The sequence below is a fragment of the Tripterygium wilfordii genome, chromosome 20 (assembly GCF_013401445.1).
Source record: "Tripterygium wilfordii isolate XIE 37 chromosome 20, ASM1340144v1, whole genome shotgun sequence".
Taxonomy (NCBI): Eukaryota; Viridiplantae; Streptophyta; class Magnoliopsida; order Celastrales; family Celastraceae; genus Tripterygium; species Tripterygium wilfordii.
Window position 1 is genome coordinate 1120108 of NC_052251.1, and position 26495 is coordinate 1146602.

The following is a 26495-nucleotide window of genomic DNA, read 5'->3' on the forward strand; positions in this document are numbered from 1 at the left end:
GTGGAATCCAGTTTCTACGGGTTTACCTCACTTTTAGGCTCACACCCGCATGAGTTTCGGCACAATCTTATCTGTCGCCAATATTTGTTCCACTTGTGAGACATAACTACCCCCGTCCCCCACATGGATTCCTTCTGAACCAGTCAGCTTTCAGTGATAACAACTTTCCAATATCGTACCTAAACCAGGCTGGATCTGTCCAACAAAAAAGAGGCTAACATACCTGGCAGATAAAATTGCTTCTATTAAGTTGGCTCCACCTTCACCTTGGATGGATAAATAAAGCGCCACAGTGAAAAATACTCAAATCAAATCAACCTAATCTCACATTCGAGAACTTGGATGGCCCGCGATGTCTCTCTGAATCAAAAGAGAGAGGGAAACATTCGTCAGTCATTAAACTTATATGCGCACAGAACTAACAGCTGGACTTTTATCAAACTTACCTCTTCTTCAAGTGAAAAACTTGTGTACAAACGGACATGACAATATGAGTTTAGATCCATATGAGATGTACAAAAAAAAGCTGACTAATGACATCAGATGAAATTGACTAAATGGGAATTGGAAAATCTAATATCATAATGATAGTAAAAAAGTACCAATAATGATAGTGCTCTAACAGAATAATTAATATGCAGTTCATAGTAAAAATCAGAATAATCTGAAATAAGACAACACATTTTAAATATTTACATATCAAACTTGAGGGGGAAAAAAAAATCATCATCAATGCTTGACAAGTAGAATGTTAGCACACCAAGGAAACCTGATGCTAATGGTAAAGAAAAGAAAATCCTAATGCTTTTCCCAAGTCTCCTGCAATCTAGTCTATATGGGCTAGCCATGCCTCTTAGAACAAAAAGGCATCTAAATTTCATCACTAAAATTACATTTAATATGTACACTACTGTTACAATTTCCACATCAGGCCATAGGACTGAAACCATTGATGTAGACTAAAACCCAGGAAATGGACCATGAAAACTATGTGGTTCCCTCATCAGAGCTAGCAGACGCCTCAGTTCCTACTTTGCGTGCGCCACCTTCAATTTCGTCCTCGCTGAAATTACTCTCCTCACTTGAATTGGAAAATGAGCCAATGTCATCATCACTTGGCATATCTACCTTCTGTCTTTTCCTGAGGTCCTTTACCCCTCTTCCTTGCAGGGCTAGTCGCCTTCGCTTCCTAGCCTTCCGCTTACCCTTGGGAAACTCGTCTCTTTGTGATTCAAAACCTCTACTGTCTAGCTCATTCACAGATCTTCCCTTTCCATACTCATTGTCCTCCGAATACTCAGCATCGAACTTGCGCCTTCTCCTACTTGGATTGGTCTGCGATAATGATTCAAATTAATTGAAGGTCACGAAGCACAAATGAACTCAGAAGCAACAGGGTAAGGTTGCACTTGCACCATGTTGCTTGAGACTATAATAATGAGCAGAGAAAGTGCAACAAACATCTCACGGAGCTCAAATAACAAGGTGAGGGAAGCAGAATCACCACACAATGGACCAGAGGACTTTCTGACAAGAAAAGGCATCCTAAATTTTATTTTTCCTGCACTCATAGGTCTTTCAGTCATCACGTGTCTTAATCATGCCCTTCTTCTTCATTATTCATTCATCTTCTCTTAAGGGTACCAAAATACTATCATATTATCACTCAACTATACTAGTTATCATTTTAATTTTTGGATCACTCCCCCCTGCAATACCAAAAGTATGCAACACAATGTTTACAGCCCCTACTTTTGACACAATTCAAATTTGCCGCATCCATCACTTGATAACATGGTTTTTTTTAAGCCACTAATAGGCATTGCCAAAATTAAAAATTTTATGGGAGCAAAGTTCTTATTTTTCCTGCAAGTACGGTTGATCTTATGATCTTAAATTAGAAGATGAAAGTTTTTTTAGACTGCCCAAACAAGGTCACATCGTAAGTAATCTTAGAAGTACTACTTGAGCAACAATCACCTGAGGCCAAGTCCAATAGGTTCAATTATGTTATTTTCAGGTGTTCGTTCTACTTTTATTGTAAATCTTACCTCCATCAACAGAAAAACGTGTAACATCAACACTAATATGGCTCAAAGCAGCTAATTTGCCATTCGGAGCTTTGCAACGATCATGCTTCTTATTCCTGCTTTTGGCGTCTAACGCTTAATCACGCAAGTTCTACTACCATAGTTGTCAAAAGGTAAAACGCACTGAAGCGCAAAGGTTTCATATCGCTTCAAAGCGCTTGCTTGAACAAAGCAAAGCCCAAAATAAAGAAAGTCCATAATGAATTTAGTAACTATCTTAAAAACTACAACAGGCGAGTATGAGATGCATGAACTGATGCACATATAGTAAAATAAAAGGCTAAATGCTAATAAAAGCTAGAAGCAGTCAGGGACACCAGAACTGCTGAAGTCTTCTTTTCTTTTTAGGGTTTTAGCCTTTAGGTCAATTTTTTTCATCGGCTAGACTTGTTTTGGAAGGGCTTCAGTGAAGGTGCTGTGCTTCAAGGCTGGTGAAGCCCTAGGGCAGCGCTGAAGTGCTTAAGCAAGGGCTTTGAGGGCTTTTGACAACTATGTCTACTATTACCAAAGTAAATACGACTGGGCATGTTATGAGTGTCACTAAGATCAGCAGTTTATATAACCAACGTAATTTTCACATAATATGGAGAAAAAAAAGTACTTTTCTGGCAAGATTAATCAGCCTCCTCTTGCTAATGAAAGAGTCCTCAAAAGCAGCAATCCATCACTCAAATGAAGTAATGTCTCACATAACCTATGGTAAAGATATGTTGAAGATGATTTTACGCATCCAAAAAGGAAAAATCTTTGCAAGGACTTTACGTGCATACCTTAGGCCCACGATCTACCAACTGAGCCCATTCCTGTCGGTTCCTCAGGCAATCAAGAACAGCCTGTGAAGGAGTTGAGTATGCATAACGCTCTCCATTGTGCTTTCTCAAGTTATGCCAGTGCTGCAATTTGAAAGTGAAAAAATGAAGACTAAAATAAATTGTTTTCTCACAAATCACAAACAAATCAACATTCTGCCTTGTTACAGTTTGAGATAGAAGCAGCCATACCGGCAGAACTGCATTACAAAGCTCGTCATACGTCATGCGTCTGCCTTTGCTCATTATCTCATTGATCAGGCCTGTAGATTGATGTAGTATGTATATACAAATTAACTTCAAAAGACGTGTAAAAAGTTTAAAAAATTAAAAAAGAAATGAAGAAAGAGAAAGCATGATCTTGTTTATGCTGATTTAATTAACTTCATGGTTATTCATTTTCTTTGAGATGCAGCTACCTGGTAGTGTACGATGAACAGGATCCCTAATGGTGCCGGTATCCTCATCGGAAAAATTCCTAGGTGAATTATGCATAGATGATGCATGGTGATCATTCGCCCCGGCAAAGGAAGATGGGCCACTATTTGCAGTTGCACCAGATGAAGATGGGAAGTTTTTCTTGACAGAATGTAACCTAGCTTGCGATCCAATGTCTTCCCTCTTAGATGAAGATTCAGCTGCATATCCCATATCTTTTCTCTGATCAGGTGAAGATGGACCTCTGTCTGCCTTTCTGGCATCATGTTCAAGCTCATGAGATCGGCGAAAGCCATCTTTGGATGTATCTTTGTATTTTCTTCTAGATACCTTCAATTCCATACAAAATGAGATTAGTTTTTTTAAAATGTAATCAATTAATGAGATTAGTAACCAAGGACTGCCACACCAACAATATGTCTCAAAGAAATAACTACAACCACACTTATTCAAGAATCATCTTCACAAATACATGAAGGCATAATATCATACCGAACTATGATCCTTTCCACCAGAACTAGATGTACGCTTTATTAGCATGCTTGTTGCAGTTGGGGAAGACAGCTGCGGTAAGCTACCAGCATGACGAACTCGCGGCCGGGGTACCCTAGGAGAACTGTTGAGTTCTTGATGCAAACGCAAAGCAAGCTGCCCAAATTCACAGAGTAGATATAAACTAATAAAGATGAGTAAAAGCTAAACTTCCTCGAAGAAATTAAGATATGAAAATAAACTTAATACAAGAAATGGCAATTCTGTTGGCACCTCTTCATCACTTAGACCAGCATTTGAATTTGAAGGGACGGAAGGATGCATTGGTGGTACATGATTCATCTTAGATGATGGTTGGGGATTTGAATGATTATATCTGTCACCTCTCTGTGATGAACCTGAAGTTGATATCTTATTTTGTTCATGTGAAGCACACTGAACTTGAGGTGATCCACCAGTCTCGCCAGATACCGAAGTAAGTGCTATGCTCTGTGGCAAAGATGTCTTAGACAAGTGAACAAAGTTGTCCTTTGTTTCAATTTGCTTGGGTACAGGCACGTGTGAAATTTTGCTTGAATGTGATGCCTTTGAAGAACAACTTAGAGACGATCTTGAGCGTTCCTTTTCTGATTTTCTTGAGATGTCACGCCTGACCTCATCCCCAATATCACTAGCAGAACAATTTTTCTTACTGCCAATATTGCAGTCACTTACTCGTTGCTTACTGATAGGATTACAATTATGAGTGTCTGCAGGTCTTGAGTTTTCAGAAGTAGACGTTCGGGAGATCACAGCTATTGAAGAGGCGGAAGAAGGTTTCCCTACACATACTACCACTTTGTGTTGACTTGGCAATGCTGGAGAGGTTGAAAGAGTTCCAACAGATTTTGAAACCTCTTCTGCATACACTGATACCTGTTTTGGGTCCGACGGGCAATTTTGCAATGCCATAGAACCTTCTGAATTTTCCAACTCTTGTGTTAGCCGACAAGGATCACCAGCAAATTCATCTGCTTTATCTGTCAGACTATCATTGAATGCTTCAGAAGTTCTGTCAGTATCTATTACCTTAGGATCATTGGACTTTGGTCCGGTGGCCCCTACAATATTCTCTTTCGAAGTCTCTGATGTGTGATCACACGACAATCCAGTATTCTCCATGTCATCAAAATCCTCCTTCACTATAATGTGAGGCTCAAAGGAGCTTGTAGACATGTCACCATTAGGAATTTGATAAACCTGCTTGCAATTCCACTCTTGTGCAGCAATAGCCACATCTTCAACGCAGGGCTTCACAGTACTTCCATCAGGACCTACCACAGTACCATCTACATTTCCAATCATGATGCCATCTCCCTATGATGATGACAATAATGAACAGCATAAACGAAGCTCGTACGTAAATAATAAATACGATTGTAGACCAAGTTTTATAACAAAAGAAGGCCCAGAGCAGACTTAACTATGGATTCAAAGAATTATTGAAGAATTGACACAAATGCATAAGCATGCAAGTAATTCACTCAAACATTTTTTTGAATGGAATAATCTACTCAAAAGTAGTTGTTAAGGCATGTATTCTGCATATCATAATAAACAGTCCATCTACATAAATCTTTTTGAAGAAACACTCCATAAAATAGTACCCAAAAAAATGACAGAACTGAATAATGTATGTCAGTTTAGTTACCAGTTAGTTCGTAGTCGATGCTCTCTAGTTAAACCTTTCCTAGAGAACTAACTTGGAACCAGTAAATAACAGGATTCAGTCTACAAACTTTTAGACTAGTTTTCAAGCTGACTTAGTTGTTTCACTTCCATGGTTCATTCGTTTGTCAAGATGGATCGTCCATATAGCTGCTGCATTGATGTACTGTTTATAGCAAGATTGAGATAAATGGGGTAGTTCACGAACTAATTAAGAATGCATGTTGGTAAAAAGAAAGCAACCAAAATTCAATAACACCACAGGAAAAGGCCAAAGACTACACATGAAGCCACAAATTTAATAATTCTTGTCAACTCAACAACAGTATAAATGGGCCACTGTAAAGCATACCTCTTGTTTGACAGAAATGTGACCCACATCATTGGTTTTCAGCAAGGATGGAGCCGAATCAGCATTCCTGGAAGGATTATCAATCAATGCAGAAGATTGATGCACCATAGCATTATCTTCCTCCTTAACAGCTTCAATTGAAGCATTACGCACTGATATGTCAGAAGACAATCCTTCTGAAGAAGATTCAATCGCTGTCAACTTGGTTTTGGGCTCTTTAGCACCATTGTCCACTGCAAGATGATTATCTGACACAGGTTCTTGGGTCACAGTGTCCCTCAAACGCTTGTCCTTATTACATTGACCGTTGGTCTTGATATATTTAGGACCTCTGTCTTCATGAAATTCCACTTGTTTTGCTTCACTGGTGGCTGCAAATACTATAAATAAGAATTAAAACAAAAACATCAGAATCAAAAGGTGCATGTTTACCACTACCATACTTTACCTGCCATAACCTTCATTTGCTGTTAGATTAGACAATGAGGAAAAGAATTAACCAAAAAAAATTGCAAACTAAACATGTTGGATATAGATCTTCAAAGGCACAACAGAGATTGTGGATATTAGAATATGCAGAGAAACATAATTTCGAACAATAAAGAAGACACTAAAAAAAAATGCAACCAAATAAGCTTTCCAAAGTAACATATCACCTGTTTTAGAAGCATGCCCACTTCCGTTCTTTCCGTCTGCCTCTTTGTGAGCATTCCTAGCCTTTTTTTTCCCACTTTGATCCTTCCATGCCCACAAGTCTTCTTTCTTTCGCTTACACGACTGCATCACAGATGGCCCAAGTAAGGTACTCTCCTTTTTCATATCTTTGGCAGATTCCTTCCTCTCACTAGCATCTTCCTTATTTTTTCCTCTCATCCCAACCATAGACGCCACAGGAGCAGCTAACAGACTCTCCTTGGACAATGAAAACAAAACCCCCGCACCCTTATCAATCAAATTCTCATTCTCTTGTTCATTTTTCACATCTGGCTCCTTCTCCTCCCAGCAAGGAAATTCCTTATACTGGAAATTGAACTTCTTAGGCACATAACCAGTGCACTTCCACAATTCCGGGGTGAAAACTGAAGAAAGACCCTTGAACAAAGAGGGATCCCCACCCGGAATCCCTTGTACATGCACCCTATGCTCCATTGGTATATCCGTCCAAAGCCTAAAAGATTGCCTCGCGGGCACATTTGCTGAATAAGCACTCTCCATCCTCACAGTTTTTGTAGGTAATTCAACCAGCAACTGTGCTACCTCTGTCTCCACGCTGTCGTTTCTGTTGCTTTTGCCCTTACACTTATCGCAGGTGAACAGATCCTGTCCCTTAACATAACGAGAGCATCGCGTGTGCACCCAAACCCCGCACTCGTCGCAGTTCACCATCTCCTCGCCATCGTCGAAATTGACTCCGCACACGCAATCCACAGTCCATGACCCATCGACCCAGTCATCATGGTGGTGGAGGTCCGCGCTCTGGAGCCGATGCCCCCTCCCCTTCATTATCTAACGCAAAAAACGAAATAAACAAACCCTAACCTCACCCTCCAAACCTCAGCCAAGAACAAAATTCACATAAAACGCTGCCTTTACGGCATCTCTATCCCCAAATCAACGACTAAGAGGTAAGAGCATGGATGAAATCAATTCAGCCTCAATTCAATATAACAAAACAGCACTGATTTACCTGGTGACGCCAATTGTTGACGGTCTCGGCTTGGTAAACCCGATTAGCATCCGACTACTCTGAATTACGTTTATGGAAAGATCTGGTCGAACATGACGTAGATTGGTTCGCAAGTGCGCGGTTCGCAATTTTTCCCCCGGTATGCAGAGCGCTCTCTCCACGGGCGATAATATTAGCTTCTCCAGCATAAAGCCATAAACTGAGCGGAACTGAAAGGCAATACGGTGTTAAAATTAAAGAGCGGTTTTGATGTCCGGGTCTTGGTTTGGTTGGATCCGGGGGAGAACTTGCACCGTTTCCCCACCGGATTTTTTAAAGTGGGCCAGTCCGTCACTGCCCACACGCGGCCCGTGAGGTTAGTGGGCCTTGCAGGCCGGGCATTCAATACCATAGTATTCATCCAAAACATAGTAGAGAGGATGTGCGCCTAACTACGAAGGTGAAATCCTGAGTTGCATGTCTTTGATCTTGCTGCAGATGAGATCGGCAACTAAGAAACGGTTGACTACGACGATAACTCCGGCGGGCTTGGTTGACGATGGCTCGCTCTTCCGCAGGTGTTTCTCAATGTTCAGTGCCTTCGCTTCGGCGACAATCGAGGCAGGTTTGAATGGGTCGAGGTCGCATGGGCTATAGAACCTCAACATACTCTACTCCTCGTCTTTGGAATCGACTAGTGACTACTTCCGCTCGGATTTCTTGTGGTTCTGATAATCGTGATCGTGGATGCTTGAGGTAATAATACATTTTCTTCTCTCCTATTTGATTATCGATATACTAAGTCAAATGTTACTGTGTTCAAAATAATGAAACGCTTGCCTGTTATCCTTAGAGATTGGGTACCGAGATGCGTTTCAGTCTTGGACTTGTTATGGGCCTCAACAAGCTTTTCCGTTAATTCTATTACTTTGTTCGTTGCCCTCCTTTCCACTTGCATAGTGAATGGATACCAAGATGGGTTTTAATTTTGTACTGAGACATTTGATTTATGCTCTACCCCCGTTTGTCTCCTGTTTTTATGGCTTGGGGTGTACTTTGAAAATGTTACAGAATAAGTATACTTTTTGGTGTATTTATAAAAATGTAATATTTTAGGGGTTCACTTAACAAGGAATGTCTTTAGAAAATTTAGAGGTGTGACTAAAGTTTACCATATGAAAACCCAATCTGGCACGGTCCATAGGCGGCCCACAAAATTCGTTGATCTAGCCTTAAAAAAAATATAGAAATTTTGTAAGTGCTTGTATTGAACTTGGATCCTTACTAAGTGTGCGTTTGGTAAATAATTTTGACAGTAACATACATTGTAGATAATAAATGATAATAGATATGGTGACTGAAATGTTGATAGGTGTTTGGTTGTACTTTTGGTGGTAACATATATGATGTTAAAATTATTGTGTAAATTATGTGAGGGGTATTGTGTATTTAAGTTGTAACAGATAGGAAAATAAATAACAAACAATTTATAAAATTAATAAAAATTTAAAATAAATATATTATTATCAATTACTTTTCAAATAATTTTAAATAATTTTTATTTAAAGAATTAAATTATTAACTAATTCAAACTAAAAATGTGGGGTGAAAAAGGTGGAGAGCGAATGAGGGTATAATCACTTCAATATAAAGTGAGGCTTAGAAAAATAAAATTGTAGTAAATTGTCCAATATTGGACCATTTTGAAAATGGACAATATATAGTCCAAAAAGTGTCTCGATTTTTGGGGACGAAAAATTATTGCTTGGTTAAGGAAAATCATTTATTGTCAAACTACAATATACAGTGCACCGAAAAGACCCTAAATAAAATCAAACTATTATATTTAACCATTACACCACAACTTCAATTATATGTCGTTCTTTTTCAATATTTGTTAAATCTACAATTTTTTTTATATCATACACACTTAACCATGAGAGACGGCCCGTGGGCCCAGGCCCAAATGACCCGTCATTGGGCCTGCTAACCCCGACCCATCTCTTTAAAATGTGTTGGGCCGGGCTGTTTTTGGCCGAATTACATCCCTAGCTAAAGTGCTAAACATATTCCATAACACTTCAACCTCATAATTGATGCTTTTTTATATCACAACAACCAATCTCTACCGAATCAGTACAATTTTTTTTTTATTTTTTTTTATCCTTTTGTTCTCTTTCATGTAACCACCAAAATTACACACATTTCTTAATGTCAAGACGACGGACGACCTATTTGAGGTAACCATTAACAATTTAGCCATTGTTTCCATGCCTTTTTGATTTCTCAAAGCATATTCCCAAGTTAAATACCAATAATGACCTCACTGCCGCCAGTCGACCGTACGCTGATTCCACTTTCCTCCGCTGATCAAGTCCGCGGCGTTCAGTACGTACAGCACCCAGCGGCTGCGGTAACTGACAAGAGTGAAAAAGTAGTGGGTAGAAAAGTAATTTCACTTCTTATGATATTAACCCTCACCCACTAATTACACGACACGTGCACACTCATACTATAATCTTATACAAATGGTAATAAATATCGCGTATATAGTCTTTACCATTTTGAGCACGAAAGAAGACGACTGGGAGTTGAAACAATCTTCAGGACGATATGCGAATCGGATCCACTCCCTTATCTCTCCAACAATCGTTGTGAAAAATTACGATTCGAACCCTAAAACCCCAGCTTCACTCGTGCCACTGTAAGGAGCCTGAAAAAGTTCCGTCATTTATTTTATTATATATTCTTCTCGGTTCACTTTGTCTGGTTCTATGTGATTGATTCCTCCATTTCGGCTATCTGTATTGATCTCTAGGTGTCCAAGGAGGTGGCTTTTTGCTGTATTAGTTGTGTTTTCGCAATTGGGTTTTGTTCAATTGATTAATTAATTGATTTTTTTTGTTTTGGTTTGGTGGTTTGATGATCAGTGGAATTTTATTGCAGCTGATTTTGAGATTTTTCTAGAAGGAAAACCTATGGCTGTTGTGGAAAATGGTGATTCGGGGGTGAGCATGGGATCGCCGTCGGTTCAGGAATCAACGGTGGTGGGCGACGATCAGGGCCAGCTCAAGCCCGGCCACCATGTGCGGTCCCCCAGCGATCCTAAGGACAAAATCAACGGGGACGGCAACGGCGATGATGTCTCCATTTTGCGGACTCACCATGATCAGCAGCAATCATCCAACACACCGCCGCATATGGCTCAGGGCGGTCATCAACGATCGGACAGCGTTGGAAGCGAGGTGCAGAGGAATGGAGATGTGGATGCGGTGGAGAGGTTTAACAGGGACATGAGGGAGCTGCAGGAGCTCTTCTCAAAGCTGAATCCCATGGCTGAGGAGTTTGTGCCGCCTTCTTTGACTAACGGCTATGGTGGCCTGAATGGGTTTGCTAGCCATGGCCTCAACGGAGGGTTCTTTACTAACAACACCCTCACCGGCAGAAATGGACTTGTTAATGGCAGTAATGGTCGGCGAGTAAGCAAATTGAAACATTTAGTTTTTATTTGATTTTAATTCTTGAAGGTGCTATCATTGTAACTATTTGTTTCTGGATTCAATTTTTGCTGCTGTATTTGTTGGGTTTGATTAGTTCTTTTTAGAACCTATAAAGTTATACTGGAACCAAACTAGACTAAGCTGAGAGACAGGTGATTTAGGTTTCACAGGAGAACTGGCGTATTTCATGGTTTAGACATTGTGAGTTTCTCAAAAAGTACAAAAAAAGATATGGCCTTTTTCATGTTGTTTGAATGGTTAGGCCAAGATTTTTTGTTGGTGAGTGATGGTTTTTGGCCACTCGTGTTTCAAGTAATGAAACTCTTGCTTTAGAAAGTTGAGCAGATTTTACTTTCTATGACCTGCGAAAATGCATTGAACTTTGGGACTGCTCGTGCTTATGATTGTTTGTTGGTGTCTTTTACTCAGAAGAAAAATTTTGGTCAAGGGAAACGGAGGATGAACAGCAGGACTAGTCATGCTCAGCGGGAGGACGTTATTCGCCGGACTGTCTACGTCTCCGACATTGATCAACTGGTATATAACTTTTCCTCATCTCAAAATCTTTTGTGCTGGTTAAGGGGTGCACCTTTATATACTGACGAACTGCTCTTTTGGGATTTAGGTCACTGAGGAACAGCTTGCAGCTCTGTTTGTCAATTGTGGCCAGGTAGATACAGGTGTTCTTTGTTATGTATGCACACCATTTATAATTTATTAGAACTACAGTCTGAACGAATAATTTTCCTGTTTGTTCTAATGAAGGTTGTCGACTGCCGCATATGTGGTGATCCTAACTCTGTACTCCGTTTTGCCTTTATTGAGTTCACTGATGAAGGTATTGCTTAGATTCAGTGTGGTTATTATTTGCATTTGCTTTTAATTGTAGAGTAGTTGATGAGGTCATGCGTAATGCTTAACTGCTTTTTGGTTGTCCCATCATGCAGAAGGTGCGCGGGCTGCCTTGAGTCTGTCTGGTACCATGCTTGGATTCTACCCTGTGAGGGTGCTGCCGTCTAAAACAGCTATTGCACCAGTTAACCCAACATTTTTGCCTAGGGTAAGAAAGCCTTTCGCGGCCTTTAGGATGCACTAGAGTGTGATCACTTGTCATGATTTCTTTCTATGTCTTTGGTTCATCATTTGGTATTTCTGAATCAGACTGAAGATGAGCGTGAGATGTGTGCAAGGACAATCTACTGTACAAATATTGATAAGAAGGTTAGGCTTTTTGTACTATTTCTCTTTAAACACGGTACTGAGTCTACTGACTTTGGGAGGTAAAATCCTTGACACTATTTTGCCATTTTTTATATGCAGGTGAATCAAGCTGATATTAAGCTCTTTTTTGAATCAGTGTGTGGAGAGGTTTGTACTTACTCATCTTAAACCTCAGTATTTGCTTCTTCTTTTTTATAGTATTATTGCTTTTATTTGTGAGTGACTGCATTTATATGGCCTCACACAGGTTTATCGCCTGAGGCTGCTCGGAGACTATAACCATTCTACTCGCATTGCTTTCGTTGAGTTTGTGATGGTGATTTCCTTTGCCTGTTCTTTCTTATCTTCTATTTCTTAATCCCATAGAGTTAGCATATGATGCATGTCAGATGTGTATTTAGCATGTGTTATTTTTGCATAATGTTGTACGCTCGTGATTTATATCTGGGTTTTTTTTTATTTGTTCATACAGTTTATGCCAGTTTACTATTGTTTTATGTTGTTTGAGAATGATGATTACAAGTTGTAACGTCGAGGTGTCTTTAAAGTGACTACTGACTGCTCTTGCTTACACCATTATGTCGGCTAGATAGACTCTTTCGTGAGCTAGGATAATACTCTCTCTAAGTCATTCTGGAACAAACATTAAAAACAAAGGAAGAAGAGTAAAATGGAAACAAGTTAAACAGAAAGTAGTACAAATTACAAATGGTTGAAGAGAGAAAATGGCATGGCAAATTAGAGCGAATATGATTCTCAATGTAACTAATTTACTTTTTTTTAATGTCATACTCATAGTCTTATGGGCACTATGTTTGATATTTCATTTTTCAGTTGCTACTTGCTAGAAATTGAAAAATACATAATGTTGATTCAAGGCTACAAGGATATTTCTTTGTTCTATGACTTCTTAGTTTACACTATGCTGTCAAATCTCATGTTTCTTCCCCTGTGCTGCCTCACTTTGCAGCAGAGACGTTGAAATGACTGGTGTCCCTCATCATATAACCTTAAAAATCAAAGAAATATATCCTGAAATTAGAATTTAGTCCCATTTTTTTTAACTTCCTACTGATATTTGATTTAAGCTGCGAGCTGTCAAATATGGCTGAATTTGCCGACACTTCAGCTTGTTACTCATGTAATAATCCATTCTGCTAGTTCCCTAGTTTACTATTCTTCTTGGTTTTTTCATAGAAATGGATTAAGAATTTGTGAAATTAGATAAAGTAAGTCTATCAGTAATTAAGATCAACCTTGCTTTCAGAAGTCGCTTATATTGATTCTGCGTAGCTGTTTCTTATCATACCACATTATTTGATTCATGCATGTGTGATCTCATTGCATTTGTGTTCTATGCAAGTGATTGGGCACCAACGACTCTTGTTTGCCTCTAAGATACATCGGTTCCTATTTTGTGGGTGGCAATGTGATGCTAAAGATTTTGGTTTATTTATGTTGTTGTTGGTTTACTCCCCCAACAGATAATATGTTTCCAGTGGGGCCTGCTGGCTCTGTGTAGTGTGAATTTATGTGTTAAAGTTCTTAATGAATTTATGAAATATCCATTTAGTTATGGTTAGTCAACAGGCAATCGGTTTTTGTTGAACCTCAGGCTACAATCTTAGACAAGAAGCTATCAAAGTAGTGAAATGGTGATAGTTTGATATGATAAATGGGCTCTATATTTGTTGGCCTTTAGATTGATTGCTTGGGGGGCTTTCTACATTTATAATATTTAATGTTCCTTTTAATCTGCTCCAGGCTGAAAGTGCAATTGCTGCTCTCAACTGCAGTGGTGTGGTTCTGGGTTCATTGCCAATAAGGTCAGTTTGAATGCTAATTATGTTTTTCTCAACTGCAATTCTGTTTTTCTCTCAAGTTTGATCGAACTTCTATTCATTTTGGTTCCCTGCTGGTGTTTTATCAGGGTGAGCCCATCAAAGACCCCTGTTCGGCCACGTGCTCCTCGCCTTCCGACCCATTGAGTCATCTTGGCAGCCAACTGTTCTCAACCCTGGTTATAATATTTATGAATATATACACACAGCCATGTAAAGATGTTTTTTCATCTCGCTGGTTTCTCTGTTAAATATACTTCGCATCTTTGCCCAGGGTTCTTCTTGCCGTAGGCTTTATGTTCTTTTTCTAGCAGATCTATAGAGTTGGATGAAACTCTGAGGCTTTGGAGGATAGTTTGTACTATTGCTCATCAAATGTGGATTTTAACAACCTTAAATAGTAGTCTGTAGTGGTACTACTGAACTGAATTGGTCTTTTAGCCTACTGGTTTCTTCAAAAGTCTGGCAATGGCTATTCCATCAAATGGTGGTTGTGAATGCTCATAGACTAATTGATTCGTCTTTCAACAGTTTGTTTTGCTTGAACTGCTCACTGTTAATGTTGATTCCATGAGGCACAATGGGTTCAAAAACTGTGTTTTTTTTTTGGTATTTGACAGTTTAATCCAATGACTACCTTTGTGTTCTTATGGGATGGTGTGTGGGAAGTGTACACTGTGCTGGTCTATATATTTTTATATACATAGGCGTATATGAGTTGCAGAAGTGGTGCAATGAGTTCAGGTTTAGATGCTGATTTGGTAGAGTTGTTGACTTGGTTGTAGTTTATTTAGAACATGTTAAATAGGCTTAATAAACAACAGACACTGAGAGGCACGAGAAACATAGATTATATGTATTCATGAGTTCTCTAGTGTGGACACGTGCATTTTTTTAATTTATGTACTTCCATCTTAGTCGTTGGTCAGATTTAATGACTAAGATGAAGTTATGCTCTCTCCCCTTCATCTTGTCTCTCTCCTCTCTGTCTTTGTTGCTGGCAACTTCTCTTGTCAGCCAAGGGGTGAGGTAGGTCGAGCGCATCCCCAGTAACACTTTGGTGATGACCTCCATCGGTAGCAGTGGCTCAAGTGTCGGATTGAGTTGTTCTTTCTTATGGTGGTCTACACCTTCCGAGCTTGATTACGGTAGGAATACAGAATATTGGTGGTCAAGGCTTATGAGGTTTTGATCATGGTGGTCTAGCCTTCAATTTGGTGGGTCATTCGTCAGAAACCATGGTCGGCCAGAATGAGAGAAAGACGGGATGAAGGAGAGTGAACATAACTTCATCTTAGCCGTTGGTCAGATCCAACCCATCAATGAGCAGCTAGAGTCATTTATCTTCTCAAATGGGAGCTCATGTGCAATGACCCCATCAAGATTCAGCACCTGAAATCGAATCCGTATACATCGTATGAGAACAATATGTTTCTTTAGGCCCTATTCAGAGACTGAACAAAGAGAGATGGTCTAGATTTAGGTACTAACCCCAGCCATGCATATCATGGCAAAACTAGACAATTGGATCTTCCTAACACGAGTCTGTAAGATTATTAAATCTAAACTCGTCCCTCAACATGAAATCCTGGATCCGCCACTGTTTCAATACACACTCGAAGAGTAATGGTTGGAGGATTCTCATGTGATGAGTAAAAGACTCCGAGTATGCTTAGTGAAGACTCATTAGCAAGCCGCCCGATTACCCCCGCCGGACAACCCATAATTGATAAGGACGAAAGTACAAAGAATAAGCCCATTGCTCTCTCTTTCCTTCCTAGTTCCTTCTATCAACATGCTAGTGTTGACTGGCAAACAGTGTGTATCCACTATGTTTGGTTCACCAATTCCGGCCGGAACGGAATGATGTATTCCCATGACGAGAGGAATTATTGACTTCCTGTGTTTGATTGCACAATATACATGGCAATGGAATGATATATTTCGGTTAACTTGAGAATTTAGCTTTTCCCTCTTGGACTTAGAAACCACCAATTCCGAGGCAAGTAGGAATTGTGTTTTAGTGGTGTAAAGACAAAAAAAGACATTTGTCTTTAGTCATTTAAATATAAATGAGGGATTGTTTAGTCATTTAATCATTATTCCTATTCCCATTTCCATTCCATGTTGAATCATTACATCCAAACGTCGGAAAATCATATTCTTTGAGGAATTCCTTGACTAACCAAACATAGGAATGTAAAGAATTTTTTTTCCCGTTCCTTTCCCATTCCTGTTCCCATTCTAGTTCTTGTTTCCCGTTCCCATGTTGAACCAAACATAGTGTATCAAACATTGTCCATGCTAGCTACCATAAAACCAGCCACTACTTCATTATATATAAGTATAAAACAAATAATAGATGTACGCTAAAAAGTACATATAGTGTTGTAGCTAGTGAACCGCAGGGATAGCCCAATTGGTTATCTCGCTATTGGGTGTTCTGTATGTGTGGGTATTTGACGTTCAAAACCTTCTGGGGGTATTTTTGCAATGACAGTAGCATCGTGAGCTTGTCTCCCCTGTGGGGCCTTTAGCGCATGAGTTTTGGCTCCGTCTTAGCTGTTGTCAGGGTGGTGCGAACTGATTTCACGACCCGAGTTTAATAATATTATAAAGAAGACACTAGACCAATGTCGCAATAATCATCTTTAAGTTATTACATTTTAAAATTAATTATTATATGAACACCCATTAAATATTTTTTCATGTATATTAATCAATATCAATAAATTTTTTGAAGTTTTGAGTCTTTCGAACCAAACTTTATGATTTACTGTGATGGCTTTTCCTGAGTATTTAAACTTTATAATTTAATTTGTGTACTCTTTCACTGTTTTATGGTTTGACTCGTGTTCTAAATCAATTAAAAAAGAATTAGTTAAAAAATTATAAGTTTAATTTATGAAAAATAGATAAACATATATTTTTAAGTACTCAAAATTTGTTAACCATTTTTATTATATTTTTGACGTCTAAATAATTTATTTAAAATTTAATTCATACAAAAAGACTAAAGACGATCGCAACAATAATTATCTTAAATTATAAATTTACTATAATTTATAATTTATTGTGAATATATATATATATATATTCTCCAAAAATGATAATTTATGTTGTGAGAAGCGATAGTTCAAAATTTTGGATTAGTTCTTATTTTGTTTTTCATATAATATTTTGGTTGCTCAAATTTTTAGATAATTTTTTCTTTATTCATGTTGAATGGGTGAGGAACTGAGGGTTTCCTGGTCTTGATTGATGAAAGTGGGCCTAACTCTAAGGCCTAAGCCCAACCCAGGCTATGAAATATATAATCGAAAAAAAAAAGTATTTAAAATTTCAATTTTGGATTTCTGATTATTATGTGTTGACAGGTTAATTAATTAGTATTTCAATCAAGATTAATCCTCTGGGTTATATATATAATCATTGTATTGATTGGATTCTACCCCAATTTTTTGGCCAAATAAATTATTTATCATTTTATTGAAGGAAAATTGTGCATAATTATGTATAATTAATTACATTCATGAGATCAATTACTATAACCTTTATTTAAAAGAAAATTATTGATTTATCAAACGAGCATTAGAGCATACAATAATAATATAAATCCCTTAAATCAATAATAGCGATTAACCATATATCAATACAATTGAATACATATGTATGCATAATTCATACATATATATATACTTTCCGCAAGAAAGAATCTCAATCACCCCAATTTTTTTTTTTCAAATTAATGTACAATCAAGGATAAAGATTTACTTGAGTAAAAAGAATTGATCAATTTCACTTTCGAGTCCAATAAATTGATTTGATTCTCTAACTACAAAGAAAAACAAAAATGTAAGCATATCTATCTCCTACCAAAAACTAATACAAAGTCTCTCCAGTACAACCCAAAATCATCATTTTGTCCCTCTACCTGACTTTAATCCCATATTAACCTCCCTAATCACCTTTTTCCGCGTGTCGTCACGGTACACGTCACTTAATCAAGATACTAATTTCTCTACACAAATGGGTCCATATATAAAGAGATAGTACGTACAAAATATGTTTTTTTTGAGAGGTAATGTAAATAGATAATAACATACATACATACATACACACACATATATATATATCTATATGTATATGTATATATTAAATAAAAAAATTCAACTACAACGACCAACCACACACAACAAACTTGTAAGGTGATAAGGAGGTGTGATGTCCAAATTGTCCAGTGCAGGTCAGTAAGAAAGTGGTTGCTCCATCAATTGTTGGCCAAAAACCATGATTAGGATAATAGATTTTTTTCTCTTTCTTTTGAGGAATTTATAACCATCATCATTAGGGTTTGGACTACAAAGAGAGACCCTCATAACGAAAACATGTGATGTGCCATAACTAGTGCTACCGTTATGTGAGAGAGAGAGAGAGAAATATCTTAGTATCTAGCTAACACACACTACATTAACAATAATTAACCCACCACTAATAATTTGACAAGTGGATAAATTATGTCGGTTAAAACTATAAGTCTATGCATATACTCAAAAACCCATCATCAAATTTGGCCAAGTATATATATATATATATATATATATATATATATATACACACTATATATATATGTATGTAATGCACAAGTGGTGTCCACATAGAAAGTGGTTAGTGGTTATTGTTGTAGTGTATGATTAGGGTTAGAGATATCACTAACACTACGCTTTAGTACATTCTAATACGACATCATTAGTAGCTGTTCATAACTACTGTTAGGGGTATTACCCTTCTTAATTAATTGTAATTAGTTCGCCTAATGTCATTGTTTTATAAACTAGTTTTCATTAATAGAATGGTCAAGATTATATGTCGGATATAGTAGTATACATTACAAATATGCTAAGTAAATGTCTCTATTGTGTGCATCCTTGATCCTTTAGAATATTCCCATTTTGTATGGAATGTTTACGTTTACTTTTAAAATTTTATCTCACTTTTGGTATGAGAAAACATATTGCTTGGTAGGTATTCTCACGGTTTTAATTAGTTTAGGCAACACTTAGTAATTTAATCTTAAAATCTTTCTATATGTAGTACAAAAATAACTTGATGAAAATAAGGGTCGGAAGTGGGACAAGCCCATAGAATCATGATTCCACAAGAAAATATTGTAGGGATGTAAACAAATTCCAGTTTTTTGAGATGAAAATAATCAATCGATCGATCGATTATCGGCAGTTATGTCGGTTGGGATCTTTGTAATTTTTTTTTGAAAATAACCAATAACCACTCGATTTGACGATTAATTCATTTTCTCTGATTTTTTAACACCCCTAACTAGTTGGTTCAAACTCCCGACCTCAAGCACCATACGTCCTAAGTCCGAAGAGATAACTAACTAAGTATCACCAAGTGGTTCCCCAAATCCTAAACTCCAAACACTAAAACCTAAACTCTAAATTTTAAACCTCAGATCCCTAAAGCATAAGCCTGAAATCAACTTTAATCTCAGTTATTTGGTCAGAAGGACATCTTTATGGGAGAATTCATATATATATATATATATATAATACATATGAATTAATGTCCCACACGCATGCAATTAGTCCATCATGATGATTTTATTATTGTTTTATTTTGAAGGCTCATATCAATATATACATACAAGTATATAAATATTTGTTTGTTTGGGCCTTTGTAATATGATTGATGATACCTTAAAATTTGTCATATATATACATATATTATGTTAGCAAATACCATATTTGTCATGTTGCACTTGTTGCCATATATACGACATGGATCTTGTTATAATAATCGTTGGCGTCCTCTCATGTGTTTGCCAAAATTCAAATACATATGATTTCTTTTAGGAATCTAAGACTTACACTTATTAGTTAGGTGTAATGATCAAATTATCACTTCATATTAATAATTTTGGATTTTATTTGAATTTTATTAGTTAACGTGCATGCATGTATATGTTTTTTTTTTCCTCAGGCTGACGTCAGGATTTGTCACAATGCATTGTACGTATAGATACCCATATTGACTAAATCTTACATCAAATTTTTTTTTTGAAATAGCACTGACAATTATTGTATGCGGTTGGAATTGAATCTTGAGCACACGTATGCCGCTTAACTCAACCGATTGTTGAATTCCAAGTATTCATGTTGATGATTTTATTTTCCTAAAATTAAATTAAATTATAGGTAAAAATAATTGTTGGGAATATAAGGGAAAAAAGTTTATTTTCTTAGAAAGCTATATAGTTTGGTCAATAAGAGAGGCTAGAACTACAATAAAAGTAGCTCCAACTACATTGCTAGCTAGTGCTACCACACATTATGGAGGGTATTGTCACTTAAAGGAATGACCAAAAATGTGTAGGGGAAAGCTAGTAACAAACTGATAATTTGAAGAAAAAAAAACTGAATGAATGACATCAACAAGTTTTTTTCATAATTTGTAGATAGTGATTGATTCGTCATTTGTTGGTCACCGAGAACACACCACCATAACAGTTTGCGCTTGCGCTTTAAACCTTCGATATACATCTAAACTTATGTCTCATCAAATCCGCACGTACAAAAATTTTCCGCCTTCCAACATGATAAGTTTGGTAGAAATCCAACGCGTGGTTATAAGGGTTTTCAATATATATGTAAATTTTTTGTAGTTGAAGGGAAAAATATAAAAGTTGATTTCATCTCATCATCAGATGGAAAATTTTTGTGCGTGCAGATCTAACTACTCAAATTTAGACCTTTATCGGACATTCAAATTGCAAACTTATATAATATCGTTTTCGATTATAAAAAAATCTTTTTTTTCCACTCATTTGAATAATTAATAATGGGGCCAATTAAATAATTAACGTCTTTTGATCATCAAATGAAAGTTTTGGCAGTTGCCTTGTGCAATCAACATTGGAAAAGCAAAGCAACAAGAAGAAAAAACGAAAGAAGAATAAAGTTTATGAATAGAAAAGTCAGAAGGAGAGAATAAGAAAGAGCTGGAGATAGCCATTCAATTGTCACCCTCATGTCGGGTACCCTACCCTAGCTAGCATTTTTTTTTTACGTAAGTGTAGGGCACATCCAAACTCACACTTTTTACACTGAATTTACCCTCCATATGTACTTTTAATTAATATTGTACATAGATAGGGTCCCCTAGAGAGTGGGTGATATTCATGCAATGATAGTCCAAGGAAACTTGATTGATCAACTACATAAATAGAGACTATAGAGTATATAGACGTAAATATTTGTATCCATATACAATATTGAAAAAAATGACGTCTAAAATTTATAGCTGAAAATATTTGTGATTTATATTGTAATTATGTTTAAAAGTTTTTTTAACCGAAAAACTACCCAACTCAACATGTTTTTTGGACAATTAAATAGGCGTAAATCTGGGGCTATCAGAGCAGTCCGTACCACACTGGTGATAGGTAAGACTTGTCAAATTCCATGTGAGTAAGGGCCGAAAGTGTGACAAATCCACAAAACCAAGATTCCAAAAGACAATATCCCAATTGGTTGTTCGAACTCCCGACCTCGGATATAACCAACTAGGTTATCGTCAGGTGGTTAATTATCATGTTTAGACATTGTAAACATACATATGATAATACTTACTTGATTTTAATTTTCATTACCATAACATATATGTATTAAAACATATATATATATATATATATATATATATATATATATGGTCTTCCCATGCTCCTTTGGGGACCACGAAAGCTAAGTGCCTCCGACCCCATAATGCCCTATTGTCGTTGAGGTGGTTGCACAAGTAAAACGAGTGATTGTTTTGAGGAAAAATATTTTAAAAAAATGACAAAGAGAGAGAGATTCGTTTTGAGATGTAGTTTTCAAATAGATATTAAGGTCAGAAGTCATAGTTGAGATGTGGGCGTGCCTCCTGTAAGTAGAAAAGCTAAATAATGTGTAAAATTACATTTTGCTCCCTCACGTTTATTTGTCAAAAGGATAAATTAACCTCTAACTTTGATCATGAAAGAGACCCACCCTCTTCATTTTTATGCTTCATATGTATTTTTAAATACCAAGATTACCCTTTAAACAAAATACCACGTCATATAATCTTGATAGATATGACTAAATATTAAAAAAAATCTCTATCTAGATGAGCATATGCTTTTTTTGGACATATAAGTTATTTTTTCTTAATTTTATCTAATATCACTATGATTTTAACTATGCAAAAAGAAAAAGGATGTTGACAGAAATTAACACTCTCATACGTGCCAACAATATTATTTACTTTGCGTAACTCAATTTCTGAGAATACATTGGATCCGTACAATTTTATTCTTCATGAGCCCAGCTACTAATGACCAAAACCCGATTCACTGGGCAAGCCTAGCTATTACGAACCAAGCCCAACTCAAAATATTTATAAAAAGACCTTGTTGTAAGTAAGGGGTGAACACACCCAATTGGCGTGGGATTTTCCATTCATAACAAATATTGAAAATACCATCAAGTTGTTGAATTTGAGAATAATATGAAATATTATTTTTCTTTAATTGAACATATAATAATAATTAAAGGGCTTACAAAGAAATACAACACATGAACACAATTGTATTTTTTTTCATTACATGAGGGGGAGAAGTACTTTCAATAAAAATGTATAACGCCGACTAACAATTAACTCATCTTGTGGGTAAGTATCTTTTTACCAAACTAGGGAGAAATCCATCTTTTGTACAAACGATAAGGAGCAAAGGGTATTTTACCCGAAAATAGATATACATATTGCAAATTTTTTCTACCAAAGTGGGTTCCATGGATACTAACTTTTACTAAAAGGGACCCACAAATGACAAAACCCTACCTCTTTCTCTCTCTAGTCTTTCATCTTAGGTGGTTGGGTCTTCTCGAAGGGAATTTGATTGGACCCCACACTAAGTATTAACACAACACACACACACACACACACCCAACAGAAATGCAAACCATAAAACTTTTCATGCAATGTTTTTGGACGGATCCTCTCTTATGGTGCCCCTACAAGCTTACTACTAACCATTATAAATCATCATGAGACTGCATTACCCTTTACGCACACTTTCTTTCTTTTTGTTTTTGTTATATACCATAGCCTTATAGTACTATCTCCCTCTTCTTTAATGATCATTCTCTCTTTCTCATCATTGTTCTTGTGCTTACATTAATGTCCGAAGATATGAATCTATCCATCAATGGCCAGTCCCAAGTTCCTCCTGGTTTCAGGTTTCATCCAACAGAAGAGGAGCTTCTTCACTACTATCTTAGAAAGAAAGTGAACTATGAAAAGATAGATCTTGACGTTATTCGTGAGGTTGATCTTAATAAGCTTGAGCCTTGGGACATTCAAGGTATGTAATTAACCCCTCTTCAACATTAATCTTAATTTATGTGTATAAATCTATGTGGGTAGTGAGAGATTTTGTGTTTTGATTGTAGAGAAATGCAAGATAGGATCAACTCCACAGAATGATTGGTACTTCTTTAGTCATAAGGACAAGAAGTATCCGACGGGGACAAGGACTAATCGGGCAACGGCGGCCGGGTTTTGGAAGGCGACCGGCCGGGATAAGATTATCTACAGTGGGTTTAGAAGGATTGGATTGAGGAAGACTTTGGTTTTCTATAAAGGAAGAGCTCCTCATGGCCAGAAATCTGATTGGATTATGCATGAATATAGGCTTGATGAGAGCACCAATGAAACTACCCCAGTAAGTCTCTCCCCATTAATATATAATAAACCTGCACAGTATATACTCTAACATATACTCTGTAAATCATATTCTCTACCGAACAGAGTCTTAATATGAAAATATTTGTAATTGAATGCAGGCTACGAATTCGATTGGAGAATCAATGCCTGAAGAGGGGTGGGTGGTTTGCCGGGTGTTTCGAAAGAAGAACTATCATAAAACCCTAGATAGTCCAAAATGTTCAACCAACTCCATGGATTCAAAGGCCCAACAAATGATGCTAAGTTCAGGCAACGATGGAGTTCTTGATCAAATACTTCTCTACATGGGGAGAACCTGCAAACTCGAAACCGAATCGCTCAACGCCATGACCAATATGATCTCCAACACCAACCACACCACCACCACAACTAGATCTGGCATCAATACTGATAACCATCATCATCATCAAATGTTCAGTGAAAGATTCATTCATCTCCCACGACTCGAATCTCCTACTACCCTCCCATCACTCCCCATCAACTCCGACCAGGACCGTGTTTTCCGGCCTTGTTACCAACCGTTCGACGAAATCCTCAATGAAAGTACTCAACCTTCCCCAACCAACTGGGTCACACTAGATCGCCTAGTGGCTTCACAACTCAATGGACAAGAAGAAAATGTGAGTTTCTCTCTTTGTCCGGACGAGGATGACTTACATTCAGACAGATCAGTCTACAACAACAACGAGAATGATCTATGGAGCTTCACTAAGTCATCAACATCCATATCTCCTTCATCATCAGACCCATTATGCCACTTATCAGTATAACATATAACAGGAAGAAGAAGAAGAAGCAGAAGAAGATTGAAGAGACAAAGGACAGATGTACGTAGTCTTACATCAGATTGCAAGGACAGAAGAACAGAATCCTGGTATATATACATACATACATATATGTTTGCTATATATAGATAGTATATATAGAAGTATATGTGTACGTACTTGATGAATAATGATATAAATGATGGTGATATATGTGGAAGATAAGGTGGCAGATATTGTCAAATCAAATTAAGTCCATTATAATAATAGTTTCCTCAATAACGATGTTGTCCATTCATAATTCGCACTTGCATGTGTCAAAAGAATACTAGCTAGGTTTGGGAGCTCTCCCTACAATCCTACCTCTATATATATATATATATACACACATGATCAACTGTATATTGGAGAAAAGCTAGACAAAAATAAAGTTTAAAAATGGTAGGGGCACATCCATGATCCATCGCTGACTTTAAGGTGCATGTTCTCACAAAACAAACACTGAAATCATTACACCCACTTGGCTTGGTCGTATTGGAAAGATGTCATTCACAAATGACTTTTTTGGTGTGGTCATACCCGAACTTGAGTACCTACCAATAAAGATATATAAAAAGGTGATCATCTTTTAGGCATGTATATATAAAGACAATTTAGTGTAGTTTCTTTCTTCTTTTTTCCAAGTGGTTTTTTATCCTAGCAATCACAAACATGGAGCTCAACACACACGATTACATATGAATTGTTTGAGGTATGTGGTGTCTATGATTTTACATTGATCGTGTATATACATCTCAACATTTAAAATATCTAGGACAAAAAATACTAGAATTGTTAGCATTTTAAATTTTTTTTTCCTTCAATCACATAAGAGTTTTTATGTATTCTCTCCTTTTCAACTTTTTTTTTTATTGAGATTATAAACGTAGACACACAAAAAAAGGTTTCCTAAATACGAGAAACATAAAGCCGGCAGCCATGTTTCCCCAATGAGAATATATATTACAAGCAAGTTTCCTAAGTTGAAAAAGACATCCCTGCGTAGATGCTTTGACTGAGATTAATTAGGTAGACATTACATGCTATTGATGTATAAGATAATGACAAGTGGATTTATATAGCTAGACATGCACATAATTCCATATGCATATATGCTCAATCTCTACCAAATTATATACTAGCAATTTATGTCTAAAGATTGTGATAAATTCTTGACATTATAAACAATTCATAAATCTAAAGACAAGAGAATGAGATAATAGTTACAATCAATATCATCATGCGAGTGATAATAATTTGAGAGGCAATGTCACGTTACATCAGACTTTTGTATTTTCTCTACCAGATTTATTCTCCATCATTGGATGAGAAATATAGACTCTAACAAATTCAAGAGTTCCCTCAACCTTTGCATAAGGCTTTGATATCATATTAAAATGTTACACTTTCTCTATTGAAAAAATGCCTCGCCAACGCTCTCTAAAATTGGATTCTCCCTTGCTTAGCTCTTTCTAGTTTCGAGTATAAAAGAAGCAACCCTATAACCTAACACACCCCCATCGAACCCAATAAAATTAAACCGAACTTTTTTTAACAGGGAATCTCTATTCAAGACATTTTCATATATTGGATCCTGTTCTACATGCTAAACTCCAATCACACAAGTCCCCCTCACACAAGTATGATTGTTCTTGGTCAACTAATGCAGCTACTACATGTGTACAATAATTTTTGGAATTATTGATTAGAACATGGAATCAGAATATAATTAACTATCATTCAGCACGAAATATTGGTATATATGTAGGGGTTGGGGGTAGACAACTTAC

General features: G+C 36.9%; 3 protein-coding genes across 9 annotated transcripts; 2 read left to right on the forward strand and 1 right to left on the reverse strand.

The window, feature by feature from the left end:
• Positions 1 to 665: 665 nt before the first annotated feature.
• On the reverse strand, positions 666 to 7753 carry LOC119986742. 3 transcript variants are annotated; one of them, XM_038831423.1, is made up of 9 exons: positions 7576 to 7753; positions 6545 to 7394; positions 5889 to 6268; positions 4103 to 5185; positions 3830 to 3985; positions 3319 to 3667; positions 3092 to 3162; positions 2861 to 2983; positions 666 to 1335 (listed from the first exon to the last, which is right to left on the reverse strand). In XM_038831423.1, exons 2-9 carry the CDS (start codon positions 7389 to 7391, stop codon positions 988 to 990), a joined length of 3357 nt encoding a protein of 1118 aa, XP_038687351.1. In that variant the 5' UTR covers positions 7392 to 7394; positions 7576 to 7753; the 3' UTR covers positions 666 to 987. The 3 variants fall into 3 exon arrangements, with proteins under 3 accessions (XP_038687351.1, XP_038687352.1, XP_038687353.1); XM_038831424.1 differs by having other exon boundaries at positions 6545 to 7488; XM_038831425.1 differs by having other exon boundaries at positions 5889 to 6259; positions 6545 to 7753.
• A 2344-nt stretch (positions 7754 to 10097) lies between these two features.
• LOC119987391 (polyadenylate-binding protein-interacting protein 11-like) lies at positions 10098 to 14655 on the forward strand. 5 transcript variants are annotated; one of them, XM_038832291.1, is made up of 11 exons: positions 10098 to 10258; positions 10501 to 11033; positions 11487 to 11591; positions 11680 to 11724; positions 11820 to 11892; positions 12002 to 12114; positions 12216 to 12275; positions 12375 to 12422; positions 12523 to 12591; positions 14040 to 14101; positions 14206 to 14655. In XM_038832291.1, exons 2-11 carry the CDS (start codon positions 10533 to 10535, stop codon positions 14261 to 14263), a joined length of 1134 nt encoding a protein of 377 aa, XP_038688219.1. In that variant the 5' UTR covers positions 10098 to 10258; positions 10501 to 10532; the 3' UTR covers positions 14264 to 14655. The 5 variants fall into 5 exon arrangements, with proteins under 5 accessions (XP_038688219.1, XP_038688215.1, XP_038688218.1 ...); XM_038832287.1 differs by having other exon boundaries at positions 10099 to 10258; positions 11484 to 11591; XM_038832290.1 differs by having other exon boundaries at positions 10126 to 10258; positions 10504 to 11033; positions 11484 to 11591.
• Positions 14656 to 22756: 8101 nt separating this feature from the next.
• On the forward strand, positions 22757 to 24975 carry LOC119986685 (NAC domain-containing protein 12-like). Its single transcript, XM_038831347.1, has 3 exons — positions 22757 to 23519; positions 23608 to 23879; positions 24001 to 24975. Exons 1-3 carry the CDS (start codon positions 23336 to 23338, stop codon positions 24670 to 24672), a joined length of 1128 nt encoding a protein of 375 aa, XP_038687275.1. The 5' UTR covers positions 22757 to 23335; the 3' UTR covers positions 24673 to 24975.
• The last annotated feature ends 1520 nt before the right edge of the window (positions 24976 to 26495 follow it).